Consider the following 21,220-nt stretch of genomic DNA (forward strand, 5'->3'; position numbering starts at 1 on the left):
CCTAACCATACTTAGTAGAGCTCTGGACACACTGACACTTATAAGTAAACATGCCTAGCATTGCACCTTTCATGAAACCAGTTAAGAATGACCAAGATGGTTTAAGCATGAAGGGGGGGGGGAATTCACCCCCACTTTTTGAACACTATTTGATCCAGTTAACTGGCCATTCATTCTTAGCAGCATGGTTTTGTAGTGAGCAAGAACAACAACAACAACAACACAATTATTCCATAACCTGGTTAAAATGGGGGACTGATGCCTCTAAACTTTGGACTTAACTGTGTTTTTTTCCTCTGTTTTTCGAAGTCTGTCTTCCTGTAGCCTGTCAATTACTACGTTGGTTGCTGCCTCCCTCTTTTAGATGGGATCCCCTCCCTGCCCCATTTCGACCCATTGGATTTCGCCTCTCCCCCACCTTCTAAGTTGTCCCACATTCTGTTTTAACTTCCTTTTCTTTCTTTATTTACGTCCATCGCAGCCAGATCTCTATGGCTCACAGATGTGCAAAGGGAAGCTTCCAGAGGTGCGTCACAGGCCCCAAAGAAGCTTGCATCCAAGTGCTTCTTTGAGATGTCATAGCACTGCAGCGCCAGGTTTCACGTGTGTGCAGTAGATTCCGTTGCTTGGCTTATCCCACTTCCTCATCATTAACCCCCAACGCCAGAGGCCCCATGTCACACGTCATCTTTTTTTTTTGCAGAGAACCTCTTAGGAGGAATGACATGAAATGAAACCTGTTTTGTGTTAGAATGTAGCTCTAAGCTGGGGTGGCACACAGGTGATGCTTCGATGCCCTTTGAGCAATTTGACGCTTGGCTGTTAATTGTACAGTAAATGGGGGTGGGGGATGGTCGTTCCTTGAATTTAGGAAATTATACTGGATATTTCAAGGCATCTTCTTCAGAAATAAGAACAGCTCAATGCAAATCTTTGCCATTTCTTGGTTTGCATGCACAGTTTCTGCTCTGAGTCCATGCAGTCTTTCTTTTTTGTTTTTTGTATGAAACATAGAGAGGCGAAGGACTCAGGAAGGCGGGTTCCTTGACAGCACCAGCTGCATTATGTAACTCAGCATTACCATTTTGGTTCCAAATTGCGGCCCCTCCTCTGAACACCAGAGAATGTTCCCTAAAGGCCAATTAATGCATCAGGAGGAGGCTTCGACCTCAAACGGATCTGCTGTTATCCTTTGAGCAGAATGCACTGCTCTTGTTATGAACCAGATATCCAGTGTAAGATTCCTAAAGCACACCATGTTGTCCTCCAATTTAGAGTAGTGTTTGGATGTCTGCACCGAATCACCAGGGAAACAAGCTAAGCTTTTCCGTCATTGTTCCATGGATCAGCAAGCGTTGATTTCAGGATGAGTTTCATGCACCTTTTTTTCCTGTCACAGCCATAACTTTCTTTTTGTTGTTGTTTTTTAAACTTGGATCCAGGTTTTAGCTCTTTATTTTAAGAGAGGATGAGAGAATGATTGCACCTGCTGTAAAGTGTCTAGCTGTAAACTATCAGGCATCGATCAAAGTCTCTGAAAGTAATCTTACAGGTAGCATGGGATTCTTGGTAAGGAACTGTACTGGCAGATGATGTAGTAAAGCTGATGAAATGCCCTGAGTCATCACTTTCCCCCCACTTGCTGTTCACAGGGAATTCCTGAACAGTGGGCAAGACTGCTACAAACCTCCAATATAACAAAGCTGGAGCAGAAGAAGAACCCACAAGCTGTTCTGGATGTCCTCAAATTTTATGATTCCAAAGAGACAGTAAACAACCAGAAATATATGAGCTTTACATCAGGAGGTAAGCAGGCAATGGTAGGGAAGAAGATGCCATCAGGATCAACAGAATATGGCTAAGTGTAGAACTAGACATTGGCCTGGATTGGATGAAACACTGAACTTTGCATTATTGTTACATGCATGTAGGGATTAATGATAAATTCATTTCATCTCAGTTTTGATCAGATTTTACCTAGTTCACACTGAACACGGACTTGGATGCAAAGTCCATACATTACCAAGCTTACAACATGATTTGTGGACCCGCTTGCCAAAAGAAATGCATTCAGCAGCATGAACACATTTAAAAAATGAGTGGGTTCCAAAAATGAGTACTTTAAAAAAAAGAGGCGTATTTCAAAAATACGCACAGTTGATGTGTATATTTGAAAAAATACGCACAAAAATAAGCATGAATTTTCATGCGGAAAGGCCCCCCCCCCCCAGCTTGCAACCTGAGACAGACTGGGGTCGGAATGGGCTTCGAGATGGAATTCGGAGAACTCTGGCAAGCTCTATCTTTGCTAATTCACACATCCTTACATGCAGGAGCCTCAAGCCCAGGGAAGCGGTGAGGAGGGGATAAGAGGTTTTGCTTCTGTTTGCAGTCAACAGTTTTGTGGTGCATCTGTACCATAAAACAAGGTTGGCCCTACCAGGCCGCAGATGCTGGAAGGAGTTGGAGGAAAGACTTGTGTGCCTTGTGGCTTGTTCTACACCTCCTAAGTTAGCCTGATGCCTTCAGGTTCACTGGAGGGCATTGTCCCATTGTTATCATTGAAGACAGATTCATTTGCTAGTCCAGTCAGCTTTTGTTCAAGGAATGGGAGGGGGCGCCATCTTGTCCTTCACCTCATGCTGCAAAATACTGCTGCTGCTGCTGCTGTTCAGTCGTTCAGTCGTGTCCGACTCTTCGTGACCCCATGGACCATAGCACGCCAGGCCTTCCTGTCCTGTGCTCTCTCCCGGAGCGTGCTCAAGTTCATATTCATTGCATCCGTGATGCTATCTAGCCATCTCATCCTCTGCCGTCCCCTTCTCCTTTTGCCTTCAGTCTTTCCCAGCATCAGGGTCTTTTCCAGGGAGTTTTCTCTTCGCATTAGGTGGCCAAAATATTGGAGCTTCAGCTTCATTATCTGTCCTTCCAATGAGCACTCAGGGTTGATTTCCTTTAGGATGGACTGATTTGACCTCCTTGCAGCCCAGGGGACTCGTAAGAGTCTTCTCCAGCACCACAGTTCGAAAGCATCAATTCTTCGGCGCTCAGCCTTCCTTATCGTCCAGCTCTCACAGCCATACATTACTACTGGGAAAACCATAGCTTTGATTAGACGGACCTTTGTCGGCAAGGTGATGTCTCTGCTTCTTACTATGCTGTCTAGGTTGGCCATAGCTTTCCTCCCAAGGAGCAAGCGTCTTTTAATTTCATGGCTACAGTCACCGTCTGCGGTGATCTTGGAGCCCAAGAAAGTAAAATCTGTCACTGCTTCCATTTCTTCCCCTTCTATATGCCAGGAAGTGATGGGGCCAGATGCCATGATCTTCGTTTTTTTAATGTTGAGTTTCAAACCAGCTTTTGCACTCTCCTCTTTCACCCTCAACAAGAGGCTCTTGAGATCCACTTCGCTTTGTGGCATTAGGGTGGTATCGTCTGCATATCGGAGGTTGTTGATAATTCTCCCAGCAATCTTAATTCCGACCTCTGATTCATCCAACCCGGCATTTCTCATGATGTACTCTGCATGTAAGTTAAATAAGCAGGGTGACAATATGCAGCCTTGTCGTACTCCTTTCCCAATTTTGAACCAATCGGTTGTTCCATGTCTGGTTCTGACTGTTGCTTCTTGACCCTCATACAGGTTTCTCAGGAGACAGGTAAGGTGGTCTGGTACTCCCATCACTTTAAGAATTTGCCACAGTTTGTTGTGATCCACACAATCAAAGGCTTTAGCATAGTCAATGAAGCAGAAATAGACGTTTTTCTGGAATTCTCTTGCTTTCTCCATGATGCAGCGAATGTTGGCGATTTGATCTCTAGTTCCTCTGCCTCTTCTAAACCCAGCTTGTACTTCCGGTAGTTCTCGGTTCACATACTGCTGAAGCCTAGCTTGTAGGATTTTGAGCATCACCTTGCTGGCATGTGAAATGAGCGCAATTGTGCGGTAATTTGAACACTCTTTGGCGTTGCCCTTCTTTGGAATTGGAATGTAAACTGACCTTTTCCAGTCTTGTGGCCACTGTTGAGTGTTCCAGATTTGTTGGCATATTGAATGCAGCACTTTAACAGCATCATCTTTTAGGATTTTAAATAGCTCGGCTGGAATACTGTCATCTCCACTAGCTTTGTTGTTACTAATGCTTCCTAAGGCCCACTTGACTTCACTCTCTAGGATGTCCGGCTCAAGTTCAGTGACCGCACTATCATGGTTATCAGGGACATTCAGATCTTTCCTGTATAGTTCTTCTGTGTATTCTTGCCACCTCTTCTTAATCTCATCTGCTTCTGTTAGGTCCCTGCCTTCTTTGTCCTTTATCATGCCCGTCTTTGCACAAAACGTTCCCTTGAGATCTCCAATTTTCTTGAAGAGATCTCTAGTCTTTCCCATTCTGTTGTTTTCCTCGATTTCTTTGCATTGTTCATTTAAGAAGGCCTTCTTGTCTCTCCTTGCTATTCTCTGGAACTCTGCATTCAGTTGGCTATATCTTCCCCTTTCTCCCTTACTTTTCGCTTCCCTTCTTTCGTGAGCTACTTGTAAAGCCTCATCAGACAGCCACTTTGCTTTCTTGCATTTCTTTTTCTTTGGGATGGATTTCGTTGCTGCCTCCTGAACAATGTTACGGACCTCCGTCCATAGTTCCTCAGGCACTCTGTCTATCAGGTCTAATCCCTGAAATCTATTCCTCACCTCCACTGTATATTCATCAGGGATATGATTTAGGTCATACCTGAACGGTTTAGTGGTTTTCCCGACGTTCTTCAATTTAAGCCGAAATTTTGCAAGAAGCAGCTCATGATCTGAGCCACAGTCAGCTCCAGGTCTTGTTTTTACTGACTGTATGGAGCTTCTCCATCTTTGGCTGCAAAGGACATAATCAATCTGATTTCGATATTGACCATCTGGTGACGTCCATGTGTAGAGTCGCCTCTTGTGCTGCTGGAATAAATCCATTCCATCTGTGTGTTACAGACTGTCGGGCATTTTTTTTTCCATCGTCTACTCATTGACGGAATGTGATGTTTTTAACCAGAATTCCATTCTACTTGCACAAATTCACATTGGTGCTAATGCTCACTTGCACAAATGTGCTGATGTGCATTAGTTAATGCAAATTTGCAAAAATCTGCCCCCAAAGCATAATGCCTCTAATATTGTGGCATATTAAGCTTTCCTGGATAAAATATGCACATTTTTAAACTCCCTTTTTACACAGAAAAAAAGGTGGCAAAATGGCAGACGCTTGCCAGATGGGGTCGTGGTGAGTGTGGGCTACTTGCCGAGCTCGTGGGGGCTCAAGCGTGAGTCCGGGGGGGGGTGAACAGAGGTGGCGCTTCAGCGGACGCCCAGAGAACCTGAGCTGGGGTGTGTTCACACATCCCTAGTCTGAAAACAGCCATTATGGGACACGCCTAGCTTCCATTGAAAACAGCAGCTCTGCATCACCTCCTGTCTCCTGGCAACATAAAGAAAAAGTGGACATGTGATGTGACGTCATCATGCTCCAAGTGTCTCTGCCTCCTTTCCCCAGTAACAGTGCCCTCCATTCCATGTGCCACTGCCTTTCAGCTTTGAAAAAGATGTGGAGCAGTGGAGACCCGTAGCTTGACCATCATTTTAAACATGTTTGCAAACATCATTGCCACTTAGCCAATAGCTAGAGGAGCTGCTGAAGGACGAGAGGCACAGATACCATACATGCGTCACCTTTTCCATGATATAAGGTGAACATTTTCCCCATTTGCTTGTGCTCTCCCTTGTAACAGTTCTTTGACTTTAAGCCAGACTTGGACAGGGCAGCCCACCCAAACAGAGGACACCTTCAAATAGAGGACTGTCCTCTGCCAGCTCTCCAAAAGAGAGGACTGCCCTCTGTAGAGGAGGAAACCCTAACCTTGATTGCAGTTAGGGTGCAATCCTATGTGTGTTTACACTAGGGATGTATGAAAGTCACTTACCTGGTCTCGCAGCTTGCTTTGCAGTGGGGGGGAGGCACTTCGCTTCTCCCCCCGAAGTTCAGGCGAGGAGGGGGAGCTGTCCTGCCTCGCCCGGCCGAAATTCAGGCCGGGGGGGAGGCTTCCCACCTCGCCCGGCCGAAATTCAGGCCAGGGAGAAGCGCCCCGTCTCCCCGGCCGCGAACTACGAAAGTAAAAAAAAAAAAAAAGACCCCGTGATAGGCTATGTAACGATTTACGCAGCCTATCACGGCTAGATTTGCAAAGTCAGCCATGATAGGCTATGTTAATCGTTACGTAACCTATCACGGGTGACTTTGAAAAAAAAAAAGCGCGTACGCAAATGGCGGCCCCCATGGGGCGCCGCCATTTGCGTTCCTTATTTGGTCCCGGTAGTCTACGTAAAGATTTACATAGACTATGGCAAAAATAAGGGCAACGCTATTTGTGCTGCCCTTATTTTCGCCGTAGTCTACGTAAATCTTTACGTAGACTACAGTGACCAAATAAGGAACGCAAATGGCGGCGCCCCATGGGGGCCGCCATTTGCGTACGCACTTTTTTTTTTTCAAAGTCACCCGTGATAGGCTACATAACGATTAACATAGCCTATCACGGCTGACTTTGGTGATCTAGCCATGATAGGCTACGTTAATCGTTACGTAGCCTATCACGGGGTTGTTTTTTTTTTTACTTCAGCTGTAATGGTGGTGGCAGCAGCCGGTCGAAAGACCGGCTGCCGCCCCCGCCGAACCGCCGCCGGGACCCGCCACCAGGAGGGACATTTGGCTACGGTAAGTCCCATCCCGGGGGGGTGGCAGGGGGGTGGCGGGGGGGTGGCAGAGAATTTCACCGCCGATTTCGGGGGGCCGAATGCGTTGGCGCTCGGCCCCCCGAAGATTCCCTAGTTTACACAGAAGAAAGTCCTCCAACCCCATGCTGGCTAGGGCATGCTCGGAGCTGCAGGATTTTTTTCCATCTAAACCTGTATAGGACTGGTCCCATGATGTGGATAAGTGGGCCTTTCACACTGTTAGCTTTGTCTCTGTGCACTGATGCTGGGGAAGTCGTTGGAGGGGGCTGGGCAGGCGGTGTTGCCCCTTCCTGAGGGGATGACCTCTCCCCTAATTATTCTAGTGATATCTAGAATGAAAACCGAGTTACCAAACTTGATGGTATGTGGGAGATAGGCCAACAGTCTCTTGATGTATGTGGGGCTTTTCTTAATGCAAATGGCGGCTACATCCGCCGCCATTTGCGTTCCTTATTTTTGGCCGTCTTAGTCTACGTAAATATTTACGTAGAGTATTACGGCGAAAATAAAGGAGAACGCAAATAGCGTAGCAGGCGCTATTTGCGTCCCTTTTTGATTCGCCATTTTAGCCTATGTAAATATTTCCGTAGTCCGGAACAACCGCCCCAGGTAAGTCTCATCCCGGGGGGATCCGCAGGGGTGGGGTGGGGTGGGGTGGCAGGACGTTCCACCACGGATTTTGGGGAGCCGAATGCCAGTGCATTCGGCCTCACTGAAATCCATGGCGGAATTCTCCGCCATCCCTATACATCCCTACTTGGGCATAATCATCATGTTGTAGAAAATATATTTTTGAAGCATAAACAATAAAAAGGGCATGTTTAAACATGCACATCTCCAGCCAGCCCTGGACCAAAATATGTTTTTAAACATACGAAGAAAGAAAAGATGCTGCAGTGACCAACCTCTGCCCCAGTGGGCCCTGGCATGCCCATGCTGGTCCAGGTGATGATGGTGAGCCTGTTTGCCACAGCCCCTATTACTTGTCACTCTCTGGATGGTCATGGGGTGGGTGGGTCGGCTCAAAGGCCCTGGACTTTGGCCCCAGGGCTAGGGATGTGGAAGTCAGCAAAATTCAAGTTTGCTGAAGTTCTCCAAATTCCCTCTTGAAGCTCATTCTGATTGGGGTCCATTTCAGATTGCAACCTTGTTTTTTTTCTTTCCACATAAAAATCCATGCATATTTTCATGCACATTTTTCCAAATGTGCACATCAGTTGTGCACACCTTTGAAATATACACCGTGTTCTCCCATTGATTAAAGTGTATTTGTGTGCATTTTCCAAAAGTACACCTATTTTCATGCACATTTTTCATGCTGTTGAACAAAGGTGGGGTGTGTGTGTCTGCAAATCACATTGCAAGCTCAGAAATGTACAGACTTTGACTGCAGATTGTGTCCAAATCCATCTTTGGTCCGGAAGGTGCGAACTGGGTAAATCGTGATCAAAAACAAACTAAAACAAATTTCTCATAGATCCTACCCATGGTCCAGCCCTAGCAGCGCCATTGGGACTGGTTAACACAGAAAGAAAACATCTGAGGAAAGTTCTTATTCCCATAACATGTTTTAATATGTACACTTTTCAAGGGAGGCCAAATATTACACTTATTCAAAGGATGTGGTAAGAAGCTGCTCTAAAATCTTTGATAGCTGCAGCCAACTCAACCTGGTTAGCTCAGCCTTCCCCAAACTGTTGTCTTCCAGACTACAAGTCCAGATATGTCCCAGTCAGCATGGCTGGCTAGGGAATGCTGGGAGTTGTAGTCTAACATAGCTGGGGAGCACCAGGTTTGAGGAAGGGTGGCTTAGCCATTTCTCTCCTTGCCAGTTTTTCCTTTCAGATGTCTCACCTCCCCTGGAGGCTTTTCCACCTGTAGGGGAAAAGATCCTCCCCCAATATTTTTTGTTCTCCTCCAGGGAGAAAATCAGATCCAGGAAGGTGATTTTTGAACAGATAAATGCTGGGAGGGAAAAGGATGAAACAGCCCTTTTTCTTTTTGGTTGCTGGACTGGCAGCCTCCCACAGATGCTTTTCAGTTTCTTCCTGCATCACTTCCCATAAAACTCTGCTCATGCATGCCAATGGGATTGTACCCAAAACAGCACTGCTGAGAAACAAGAAGAGGGTATCAGGGTGCTTGGGGGAACTCCATGGTTCGCAGAAGTGCAAAAAATATTTTGGAAAAAATCTAATGGGGGGACAACCCCCCAAACAGCCCCATGAAAACTGAACATGTGCAGTGGCCACAGAATGCTCATTAGTGTACCTATTGGGGGTAAAGACAGAAAACCGGGATGGGAGGGGAAATGACAGCATTTTGGAAGAGGGCATAGTTGGCTGGATCACTGAACAGGAGAACTTCACAATAGGGATGGTGCGGGAGTCCGAGGAGGGGGTGGAGTCCAATGGACTCCTCCCCCGTCTGGCTTCCCAGACCCTACTCACCGGGCTGCGGGGGACTCGCTTGCCTGCTCAGTGACCAGCAGGAAGCACTGTAAGGATGTCTGTCCCCTTATGGAGCTGTGATTGTGCGCACAATCATGGCTCAGTTACTTCCACATATGTGAAGTAGCATCTATGACTGCCTTAAAGGGGCAATGACTCAAGATTACAGCATAAAGGGCACTTTACACCTGTAATCTTGAGTCATTGCCCCTTTAAGGCAGCCATAGACATCACTTTACATATGCAGAAGTAACCCAAACTGCGATTTCTGTGAACAATTGGAGCTTGTTAAGACGACACACAGGAGGGTGGGCAGGGAGGGCAGCTCATCGTCTGCCGAAGGGAGCGGGTGGAGGTGTGTCCGTCCATCCCTACTTCACACTGCAACATTTTGTTGCAGGTCCCACTTGTATCATCTAATGTGGCCTTGCCACATTTTTTTCCCCCTTCTACTACTAAATGCCTCGTAGCCATTTAGGCTCTGACAGGCCATCATGGACCTTTCTTTTGCACATTTCAGATAAGAGCGCCCATGGATACATTGCGGCCCACCCTTCGGTGAGTAGAAAAACCTGCCATTTGATGTAAATTAATCTCCATCTTCTGGAATTGCCTCCTTTTTTATGGCTTAATCTGATATATGGCTGGCTAAAATTGCTATAATTCACTGGGACCATTTGCAGGGATGTTTGAAACAGTAGTGGGCATTTAACTAATGTTGAATTATACTGGAAGCCCCACTTAAGACAATCCAAATCAACGTTGAGTTCTCGTTCTTGTTTTACATGCCGAATGAGTGAACGGGGACTTGTCTTTATTTTTTAATGTTGAGCAACTTAATTTTGTGTAGCCAATTACACAGTAGAGGCCGTACAATGGCAGGAGGCAGCAGAGATGCTGCATTCATTTCATGGCCTGAGTGAGAAAACGCTGTGAGCTGAATGAGGCCACGTAATGAATTCTGCTGGCATGTGGTGAAATAAGAAATGTGTGTGTGTGTGTGTGTGTGTATAGCCAGTTTTGACAGTATAGAAATATGACAGTGATTAAGAGGGCCGGTGTCCAGGGTCGGCATAGTTGAGCTCTTGCTGAGGTCCCACACCGTAGCAGGGGGGCCATTGACAAAACCTCCTGCACTCTGTTTGTTCACCTGCCTCTCGCTGTGGCCCAGACAATGGTGGTGGTGTGAAGGAAGAACAGGAGATGCCCCAGCCTGCCTGCTCATTGCCTCTCTGCCTGGGTAAATAGGGGGGAGCAATGATGAGGAAGAGGAGCAGCAGCAGCTGACCACAATGGTGGTGAGCAGGTAGACTCACTGAGGGCACATTGAGGGTGTCTTGCTCAAGGCCCTCCACAACCTGGTGATGACACCATAAGAACATAAGAAGAGCCATGCCGGATCACACAAAAGATCCATCTAGCCCAGCATTCTGTTCTCACAGTGGCCAACCAGAGGCCCATGGGAAGCCTACAGGTAGGACATGAATACAACAGCACCGTACTGCCCATGTTCCCCAGCAAGTGGTGTACATAGGTAGAAGCATCAATACAGGGCATGGGTCAGCAGTTCCTGAGAGCCATCTGCTGAGGCATGGCCTTGAGTCGGGGGCATGAGCTGGTCTTGGACCTCCATGAAAGCCAACAAGGACACATCTGGATTTTCCAAAGCAAAGCTCCACATTGGACCCAAGGTGAAGTGCGTCCTGCCCGAAGCAGCCTGAGTTCAATTGGCCCACTTTCTGAAGCTCCAAAGCCTGGTTCATATCTATTTTTGTCTTCAGTGGAGGACCTGACTCTTCAGCCAGAAGGCAAGTCTCCACCAGGCACAACTTGCAGGCAGCACAGCATCTGCCCACCCTCCCTTGAGCTACATTACAGGATTAGCTGGCCGTTGGGGGGTTGAGCAAAACTGTATTGGCCTTGGGGCAGGATTTATTTGGCTTACGTTAAATGGAAGATGTGTTTGTAAGGAGGGCTCTGATTATTAGGCTATTGTTACATGGTCACAACTGCAAGGGCAGCTCAGGTAAAGAGAAGTCCTTATTGGTGAGCTCCCTGAGGCATCAATTATGGGGTGTAAGGGGGCTTCTCAGCCCATCCTCTCAGGAATATCAGGCCCAGGATGAGGAGACAGGAACACCCTTGGGATGTGCCAAACCACCAAGAGAACTAACTTGAAGGGGAAGTGGTGTTGGCATAAGGTGACCACTTGTGAATCACCAAAAAAGAGGACAAGAAAGGATGGTGATTTGCATGAAATTTGCATATGCTGATTTATATGTATAGATGCCAATTTAGTAATACTTATAATTTAAACATCTCAGCATGGTGCGGAAGACTGTGAAAAAGGTGACCTGTGTGGCTGCCAGTTCAGTCTGCTGTCCAGGTGCTGTGGATGGGCAACTTCAAGGCCCCTGCTTAGGGATGTCAGATAATTCTGCCATGGATCTTGGTGAGGCCGAATGCCAGTGCATTCGGCCCCCTGAACTCCGTAGCGGAACGGCCTGCCACCCCCCACCCCCCCGCGGATCCCCCCCAGGACGAGACTCACCTGGGGCGGAACTTCCAGGCAGCGGTGGCTCCGGCGGCGGCGGCCGGTCTTCTGACCGGCTGCCGCCGCCGCCATTTCCAGGCTTGCCTTGTGTAAAAAAAAAAGACGTGATAAGCTACGTAAATCTTTAAAAAAACAAAAACAAAACCACGTACGCAAATGGCGGCGGCTACGGCCGCCGCCATTTGCGTTCCTTCTTTTTACCATCTTAATCTACGTAAATATTTACGTAGCCTATGACGGCGAAAATCAAGGGGAACGCAAATAGCGTAGCAGGTGCTATTTGCGTCCCCTTTTGATTCACCGTTTTAGCCTACGTAAAGATTTACGTAGGCTAAAACGGGGAATCAAAAAGGGTCGCAAATAGCGCCCGCTACGCTATTTGCTTTCCCCTTGATTTTCGGCATCATAGTCTACGTAAATATGTACATAGATTAAGACAGACAAAAAGAAGGAACTCAAATGGCGGTGGCTGTAGCCGCCGCCATTTGCGTACGCGTTTTTTTTTTTACCCAGAGACCTCCGCGGTCGGAAATCCGGCTGCGGATGGCTCTGGCCTGGCTGGGCCGGGCCTGGCTGGCTGCTCCGCGGAGCTGCTGCGGAGCACAGCCGGCCGTTGGAGGATTCCGGGGGGAGGAACGGAGCACCTCCCCCCCCCAGCCAGGATTCCAGGGGGAGGGACGGAACGTTTCCCCCCCACCATCAACATAATCAGCGAAAGGTAAGTCACTTTCGTACATCCCTACCCCTGCTGCTCTTCCTTCTGACAGTTCTTTATATCAGACTTGGACTTGATGGCCCTTCAAATAGAGGACACCTTCAAAATAGAGGACGGTCCCCTAGCAGCCTTTCAAATAGAGGACTGTCCTCCGTAAAAGAGGTCCCATGGCCACCCTATGTTGGCATGCCTCCCTTCATATCCCTTTGGGGTTTGTGATGATGATGAGATGGAAGGCAGGGCTGTGGTCCTCATTTATGACCAAAATCTGGTATCTTGCCTCCTTCTGCTGTGCCCACAAGGTTGATTCCCTGGCCATTTGCCCCCTAGCTGGATTAAGGCACATTATTTAATGTGCTAGGCACTGTTCACATTCAAAACCAATGCCATTCAATCTAATATCTTCTTTACAGATATCAGAGAATACCTATTGTTAAGGAAACACATCTCTATCTTGACAAATACCATGGGCTGGTGATCTGAGTTAACATATTACATTTATTTATTTATTTATTGAAATTATGTTGAGGCCACCTTTCAGGGGTGGAACTCTCTCAAGGCAGCATACAAGATAAAAACCACACAACATAGATTCAATAAAAAAAATCAAAACATATTCAGTAAAAAACCATGTAAAATAGCCAATAAAAATTAATACAAACTAATCAATCAATTAACCAATCAATATCATCTCACCCCTCCCCCAAATACCCATAACAGGTCCCTTAGATTCTGGCAAAAGACTCGCTTGTTACACACTTCCCATCTTATTGTCCCACCGGCAAGATAAGTAGACCTAGTCAATAACCAGTTTGGCTGTAGCTGGAACTTTATTCACTATGTATAATCTGGCAATTAACAAAAACAGCAGGGTATGGTGGTGATGGATTGTGAAAGCAACACCATGAAGAGAAGGAGGGAAGAGAAAAGAGGGCAACACTGGGTTCCCTTCTTACATTAATGGCAGACCTTTCATGTTCTGGCAATAATTCCGTGATTAGCTGAAGCCTAGTTTGCATGAGTATCTCTTCCCTACAGAGCACAAAAACAGCATCAGAACCCCCGCTAGCTCCCCCAGTTTCAGAAGAAGAGGATGAAGAAGATGAAGAAGATGATGACGACAATGAACCACCACCCGTTATTGCCCCACGTCCAGAACATACAAAATCAGTAAGTTGTTAACTGTTGTTGTTTCAGTTGTTGTCCTCTTGATAGGACCAGATGTATGCCATGAGTCAAAAAAGCGCAAGAGAAAAAAGAGAGCCTGCAATTAAGGACGTCAGGAGAATCCATCTGGGGGTGAAGCTTGATGAGCTTTCATCAGCTTGGCTCTCCGGACTTTGGCTCATTTCCCTGTGAGCTGGCCGGACTTGATCTACATTGAGCCAGGACAGCTTGTGGATTTTTCCATTTCTAAGAAATGTATGTAAATAGAAATGTGTGCAAATTGTGCAGTGCAATTTGCATGATTTACGCAAATTGCTGCCATAATTTGCACAAACTGCAGTCACAATTTGCATAAATTACCCACTTTGCACTCGGAATTTGTGTAAATTGTGCAAATTGCGACTGGATTTTGCATAAATGGCACAACTTGTGCCCTGACATTTGCACACATTCCTACTCGCATTTTTTTTTTTTTAATAGAAAAACTTCCCGGATTTGGGGAAAAGTCCCATGGCTCAGCCCGCAAATGCAAGCCAAATCGGGTGCTCACCGGGAGTCCATCAGGCCCCCAAAGGGCTGGATTCCGCAGTGATGGACTGTCCTGGAATGTCGCCCTGGATGCAGAGTTGAGATTTTTGAGAATCTCTATTTTTCACAAGTGTCTAGCCTTTATGGCTACAGAGACATGCCAAAGGCATAGTCAAGGCCTGATGCAATCTCCCAAACCATGTAGCATAACATTTCCAGGGTCTGAAGCTTCAGTCTCCTGAATAAATCCTTGCCACCCCCTATGGCTAGCCAAACCAGCATAAGTAATGCAAAAGAAGAGACTATATGCAGACGTGCTCAAGATGCATAACTCATGCAAATTTACAGAATTAACCTTTTCTTGGCCCAGTTTAGCTCAGAGCACACCCAGCCCATGACACAGCAAGTAGCTCATCATTATGAGCAGCGAAATGAAGTTCATTTTGGAAGATGAATCCGAGTTTAATACCCACTCTCAGGCTTTCAATTTGCAGGAAACTATGGCAGTCAGGAAGCTCTGATCTGAGATTTATCACTTAATCCCAAGCTTTTCTGCATTGTGCAAAAAGGTACAGCGGAGCTCTTAGTTCAGGGGGTATAATGTGTAAATTGAAAGGCATCACGGAAATCTCGAAATCCATTATTTGCCTATCAAGAGCTTAAATTAAACCTTTAGAGAGAGAGAAATATAATATTTGTGAAAGACAATTGATGTGTTTCCTTGTATGTGGTTCAATGCTAAGTCGTTGCTGTTTGACTTCTCCAAGTTCACAATGGAATCAAGGTCCCCCCACAATGGAATCAAGGTCCCCCTTGGAATCAAGGTCCCTTGGAATCAAGGTCCCCCCACAATGGAATCAAGGTCCCCCTTGGAATCAAGGTCCCCCCACAATGGAATCAAGGTCCCCCTTGGAATCAAGGTCCCCCTTGGAATCAAGGTTCCCCCACAATGGAATCAAGGTCCCCCTTGGAATCAAGCCCCCCCCACAATGGAATCAACCCCCCTTTGTTTCTTTCAGATTTACACGCGTTCTGTAATTGAACCTGTCGCTGCACCAGCCCCAGCTAAAGAACCTACAACCCCCCAGCCTGAGAACTCCAACACAAACACTTTGTACAGGAACACAGACCGGCAACGGAAAAAATCCAAGATGTCCGATGAGGAGATCCTAGAGAAATTAAGTGAGTGCTCTGCCCTGGCTTGCAAGCTTCGGGTTACTTGACCCCTTGGGGTGGAAGAAGGAAATTAAACTTTGCAAGCCACAGACATAATCCCTTTTAAGACCCACTGATTTAAATGGGAGAGTCACAGTGCACACAGCTGTGCATCTTTACTAAAAAAAAAAATAGCTTACTTCCATGTAAATGTGCACAGGATTGGTTTCTTAAGTATGTGATTAACAACACAGTCCTACACATGCCTACTTAGAAGTTCCACTGCTTTCATTGGGTGTTACTTCGGAGGATTATTTATTTGTTTGTTTGCTTGTTTGCTTGTTCTATTTACATCCCACGTTTTCCTCCGAGGGGACCAAGGTGGCATACATGATCCTCCTCCTCTCCCTTTTATCCTCACAACTACCCTGTGAGGTAGGTTAGAGGAGAGTCAGTGACTGCCCTAAAGACACCCAGTGAACTTAATGGTCGAATGGAGGACTTGAACCCAGGTGTCCCCAGTCCTAGCCCAATACCCATACACTGGCTCCGAGAGTGGAAGTACACACTTACATGGGAGTAAATCCCACTGAAAACAGTGGGACTTCCAACTAAATATGTGTAGCAGTGGTGTGGTCAAGATTTGGAGCAGAGGTCCAGGGCCTCACTCAGCAGAATGATCAGGGGAGGGGGCAAACACCACAGGGCTGGCTTTTACTACATCTGAATAATACATTGTACCTGTTGGGAGGTCGCCCCTGCTGCCTTCTGAGATTCTCAGGTAGCCAGAATCAACACACAGACAATAGGGCTCTTTTCCAAGGCTTTATTTCCATTCAACCTAAAGATGCTTACAGATGCTAATTGCTTGATCCTACGAGTGAGACTTAAGAGAGCTGCCTATTCGGGGGTTCTAACCTTAGGAATTAGTTGATCTCCATTTGGAGGGGAAGGTGGGAAACCTCTGTACTTATGGGCTAGGAGGAGGGAGCCTACCCCTTTCCCCTGGGGCATTGGGGCGCTGCTGTTGCCATCGCGCCAAGCGGGCTAAGCGCCTCCTCTCAGCGCCCGCCATCTCCTGCTTGATGCTGCGCCAGTGCCTAGTGTCCAGAAACTGCTGTTGTGCCTCCCTCTCCCTGCCAGGATTACTATCACTCTCAGGAATGTGTACTGGGAGGGGCTGTCCCCCTGGCTGCTCCTCTGAACAGCGTGCGGGTTCCTCTCCCGTGGTTTCTATCTCTTCCTCAGAATCAGAACTGCTTAGGGGCTCTCTGGGCTCCAATCCAACCCTGACAGTAACATCTAAAGAGGGCCCCCTGGAAGACCATTAAGTCCAGAGTCCGAAATTGCCTAACGGCAATCGTATACACACTAACTAAAGCAGCTTCTTCATACTAAACATAGTTGACTTGTGGGATCCTGTGCCCCAACATGTGGTGTGAGTCACTAACTTTTTTTTTTTTTAAAGCCCTGTTCAGGTACCTGAATAGAGCAAACATGTGAGGAGAGGGAGCGCTCATCTCCACCCCTTTCCATCATCTCATTCATCACCTTCTATTTGTGGAGGATGACTGTCTGAAGAGGAAAGCCTCCTGTATTCATGGAGGCTTGCCATGTGAGCCAGAACCCTGGAAAACCCATGTTCTGGCTCACATGGAGAGCTCCTTCAGATGGCCACCCTCCACTTGTAGAGGGCAATGAAGGAGAGGGGGTGGGTGGGTTTACTCTATTCAAATACAGAACACCTGAATAGGGCTGACGATGAGACCAGTTCTTGGAGGCAGAGAGGTCTCTCAAAGTGTATTAGATGTGACAGCGAAATGGAACCTCCACATTCAGAGGTACCACATTCAGCTGCTGGGGCTGGGGGAAAACAGCAAGAGGTGACCATCTTCATGCCCTGCTTGTTGTCTTCCTGGAGACATCTAGAAGGCCTTGGTTTGAAACAGGATGTTAGACCAGATAGATTCTTGGTCAGATCAGATCTAGCAAAGTTGTTCTGTTCTTAAGGTTACCATACTAGATGATCTGCTGAAACCTTCCAGCTGTCTGATTATAAACCATGGGTGCAGAACCTCTTTCAGCCCGAGGGCTGGATTCCATTTTGAGGAAGCTCTCGAGGGCTGCATTCCAGTGGTGGTAGGGCCAAAGGGAGAAAAGGCAGGGCCAAAAATACAAAGAATATGAGCAGATTTTAGCTTAAAGCTTTTCCTGCCAGTAATTAAGCTGTAGGAGAGGCATTTCAACCATTTAGAATGGGGGAAAGGGGTGGGGCAAGAGGAAAGGAGGTGGGGCCTGGGAAAGGGGGCATGGTCATCTGGAGAACCCCAGAGGACTGGATTGGGACGCCATGTGGACTGGATTGGAATCCCAGTTCTGAGTTTCTGCACCCCTGCTCTAAACAATGATGTCTATTCGCTTTGAAACCAATCGTTATAGGCAAGCTTTCTACATGAGATCTCTAATAGCTCTGCTGGCGTCATGAGACAAAACATTTATGGCTGGGTAACATTATTAATGAGGTGCAGTGCAGCTCTATCTACTTCCCTGCCCTACATCTGCAAATCCTTCTTTGCTTGGTTGGCTTTTGTTGTTTCATGATTGTCGTGTCTCCTTCTTAATAGTGCAGTATTTGCACCATCAAGGTGTCTCCTTAGTTGCCCTCAAGCCAACTTGGACTTGGAGACTGAAAATCTGTTGGAATTTCAATCAACCATCTGAAACGTGGTATACTGCACTTGTTAATTAGGAAAAGAATCAAGAATTAATTAAGAGTGCTTTATGTTTTCCACCCAGGCCATACATCCTCCTTTGTTAGCTGCCTTATTTAATGTCTCCAGGACTGACATTCCTCCACCCCTGATAAAGACATGGTATAGCTCTGTTTGTCCTCATGTTAATGTAAAATGAAGAGCAGAACCTCCTGTATGGATGCTTTCCATGAGAGCCAGAACACAGATTTTTCAGCATTCTGGACTGTGTGCCAAGCCTCCGTGGATACAGAAGGCTCTCCTCTTCAGACTGTTACCCTCCACAAGTAGAGGGTGACGAAACACAGTGGGAGAGAAGGGTGAGGCTGAACCACTCCCTTGCCTCACATGTTTGCTTTATGCACATCTAGAATGCCTGAGTAGGGCTAAACATGATGGAATATGCAGGGATTCAAACGCAGACTTTTAAGAGCTGAGCACTCGAAGCCTTGAGCCTGGTTGGGGGAATCTCTCAGTTTCAGCTTGTCCCAGATTGGATTGTTTTTAATCTCATGTCCTTTCCATCCCATTTATGAAGAAATTCGCAAAGTTCAGTAAGTTTTTATGTAAACCTGAACGAAATGAAATTCCCATAGTTCAAATGCGATGGCCTTGGTAGGAGCTCTGCCGAAAAATGACCTCTGCTTTCCACACGGTGGCTGTTCAGCCTTTGAGAACAACTTGATCTTCTGTTTAATGTCTTGTGCTGACACCTGCCCTGGGATAGCACCAGCAGCCTGGAATGCTTCACATCCTCAGCCCCAACGATGTGATAAGAACATGTTCATCTCTTCATACATGTGGAAGCATTTTGCGGGGGGGGGGGGAGCAGTGTTCTCATAGGAGTTGGAATGTCTGAACCAGCTCACCGTTGCTCCGTAGCCCTTTCCTGCTGCTTGTTTTGTCCTCCACAGCGTCAACTTCTCTGGGGCTTGGGGCTTGGAGCAAAAGACTCCTGCTCATGTCGCAGGGGATTCAGTTCTAGAATGGAATTGGTTGTGCAGCATCCACCTTTGTGGTTGGCAGGCAGTCTGAGGCCTCAGGTACAGATATTAGCTTGTGTTGGAGATGTACGGTCTGTGTTTCATGGATTGTCAGGCACCTTTTGTTCTGTTGTCCGCTCACAGATGGATGTGAATTTTTCCCCCCATCATGCAGAAAAATATGCAGATAATTATGTAAGAGGTCTCGTATAGGGGTGTGCGAAACACTTACCCTGTTCTGGCCGGCAGTCCGTGGGGGGGGGGAGGCGATCCGTCCCTCCCCCCCGGAACCCTCCCCGGCTGGCTCTGCACCATGGCAAGGCTGCGGAGCCGCCGGCCGGGAACGGCCACAGCTGGACTTCCGGCTGCTGCTGGGCTGCGGCCACAAATGGCGGATGCTACGCCGGCCACCATTTGCATCCCTGCCAAGCCGTGATAGGCTACGTAAGTATCCACGTAGCCTATTACGGCAAAGAGCAGGGGCGTAAATGGCACAGCGGCCGCCATTTGCGTCCCTGCCAAGCTGTGATAGGTGATATAGATACTTACGTAGCCTATCACAGCTTGGCAGGGATGCAAATGGCGGCCGGCATAGCGGCCGCCATTTGCAGCCACAGCCTGGCAGCGGCCAGAAGATGACCTGGAGCTGCCGCCACCGCCAGAGCCTCCACTGGAGCTGCCGCCGGAGCTGCCGTCAGAGCCGCCGCTGCCACCAGGTAGGTCCGTTCTGGGGGTGGATTTTGGGGAGTGGCAGGGGGGTAGTCCATTCCGCCACAGACTCCGGGGGGCTGGATTCTAAAGAATCTGGCCTCACTGGAGTCCGTGGTGGAATTCTCCAACATCCCTAGTTTTGTAACAATTTACATAATTCAGCTTAGTATGTAACATTTAGCGTATTGTCCCCCATTCCATTCAACTCTTCCTCAGCAGAAATTTGTGTATGCTCCTATGAATAAATATGCAAAACATTTCAGGAAAGTTAAAAAAAACAAACATCCAGAGGTCCACAGATTCCAGATACCTAAAAATCCGAGCTCATTTTAGTCCATCTCACATTTCTCGAGCATCCCTAGTGTGAATCAAATTTTTATCCCCACCTTTTTTTCCTGACCATTCACATTCAATTTGATAGAAAATAAATTGCTTTTGAAAAAATGTTCAAAGGGGAAAGACATCTTAGAGAAATCCTCATTGGTGGGCTTTGTGGTTCTTGTGTGCTTACCTTACTTACGAGGTGGCTGACGAGTGTGTGTGTGAACATCCTGTCTTTCATTCTGCAATCCTCTCTCCAGCAGCCAGCAGCCAACCTGGCTGCCAACACTTCAATTAAAGCCTAGGGGAAGATGTCATGAGGTGATTCCTCTCCAATGGGGCCTTGTCAGATCATGAAGTGTGGGCAGCTGAGGAGGCTGCAGTGTGGTGGAGAGACATATAATAGAAACGAAGAACACACATGGCACACTCAGACCTTGCAGTCATGAGCTCAAAAACTTCATCAAAATGGTGGCAGCACAAAAAACAAAAAATCTGAGGGGAAAAAAGGAAGAAGGTGTGCTACAACTACTCCCAGTGGTAAGCCCCAACCCTGAGAAGCTGTTTGAGAATTTCTCCTCCTCATGGAGAAATGTAGTGAAATTCACTTCTGGGGTCTCCAAAATGGAGTTCATGGCACCACTGTTCATGGGCACTGCCCTTCCTGATTTTTATTATATTTAAGATTTTTAAAAATTACAACTTTTTTTAAACTGGGAGGCTGGAATGTTGCAAACTAATGTCTCCCCTCTGTCAGTGCCATTTTGATTTTGTGTTTTGGAGCTCAGATCCAACTTCTGCCTTCCACTTAGGTTCTTGGGCAAATTATTTTCTGTAGTCTCACCACTTTGTTTTGGGGGAAATGAATGTTGTGTGATCAGCTATGTGCATTATGGCAGCCCTTTTATGAACAGGCAAAGTGCCCATGGCAGCCATTTTGTGAGAGTTCCCATGACACTCCCTCAAAATTCTGAATTTGGCCCACTGACCCAAAAAAGGTTGAGGACCCCTGCCCCACTTTCTATGCCCACAGATAGGGTGGGAAATTTTGAAAGGCAATTTGGGCACTGTCATTTTGAGGATAACAGTGTATAGGTGGCAACAGCACTAGGCCTAA

At 47.1% G+C, this 21,220-nt stretch overlaps 1 protein-coding gene across 1 annotated transcript in view; it reads left to right on the forward strand.

Annotated features, from left to right (window-relative positions):
- The window catches only part of PAK3 (p21 (RAC1) activated kinase 3), a 129,350-nt gene that overhangs the window by 65,149 nt on the left and 42,981 nt on the right, over nucleotides 1-21,220 (forward strand). The window contains exons 4-7 of the mRNA XM_084813352.1: nucleotides 1,653-1,806; nucleotides 9,740-9,777; nucleotides 13,527-13,658; nucleotides 15,203-15,365. Coding sequence (XP_084669478.1) covers nucleotides 1,653-1,806; nucleotides 9,740-9,777; nucleotides 13,527-13,658; nucleotides 15,203-15,365 — 487 coding nt within the window. The remainder of the gene's footprint in view (nucleotides 1-1,652; nucleotides 1,807-9,739; nucleotides 9,778-13,526; nucleotides 13,659-15,202; nucleotides 15,366-21,220) is intronic.

This window comes from Heloderma suspectum, chromosome 9 (genome assembly GCF_057233095.1).
Source record: "Heloderma suspectum isolate Gila_16-S chromosome 9, 16-S_ref, whole genome shotgun sequence".
In the NCBI taxonomy this organism is placed as follows: Eukaryota; Metazoa; Chordata; class Lepidosauria; order Squamata; family Helodermatidae; genus Heloderma; species Heloderma suspectum.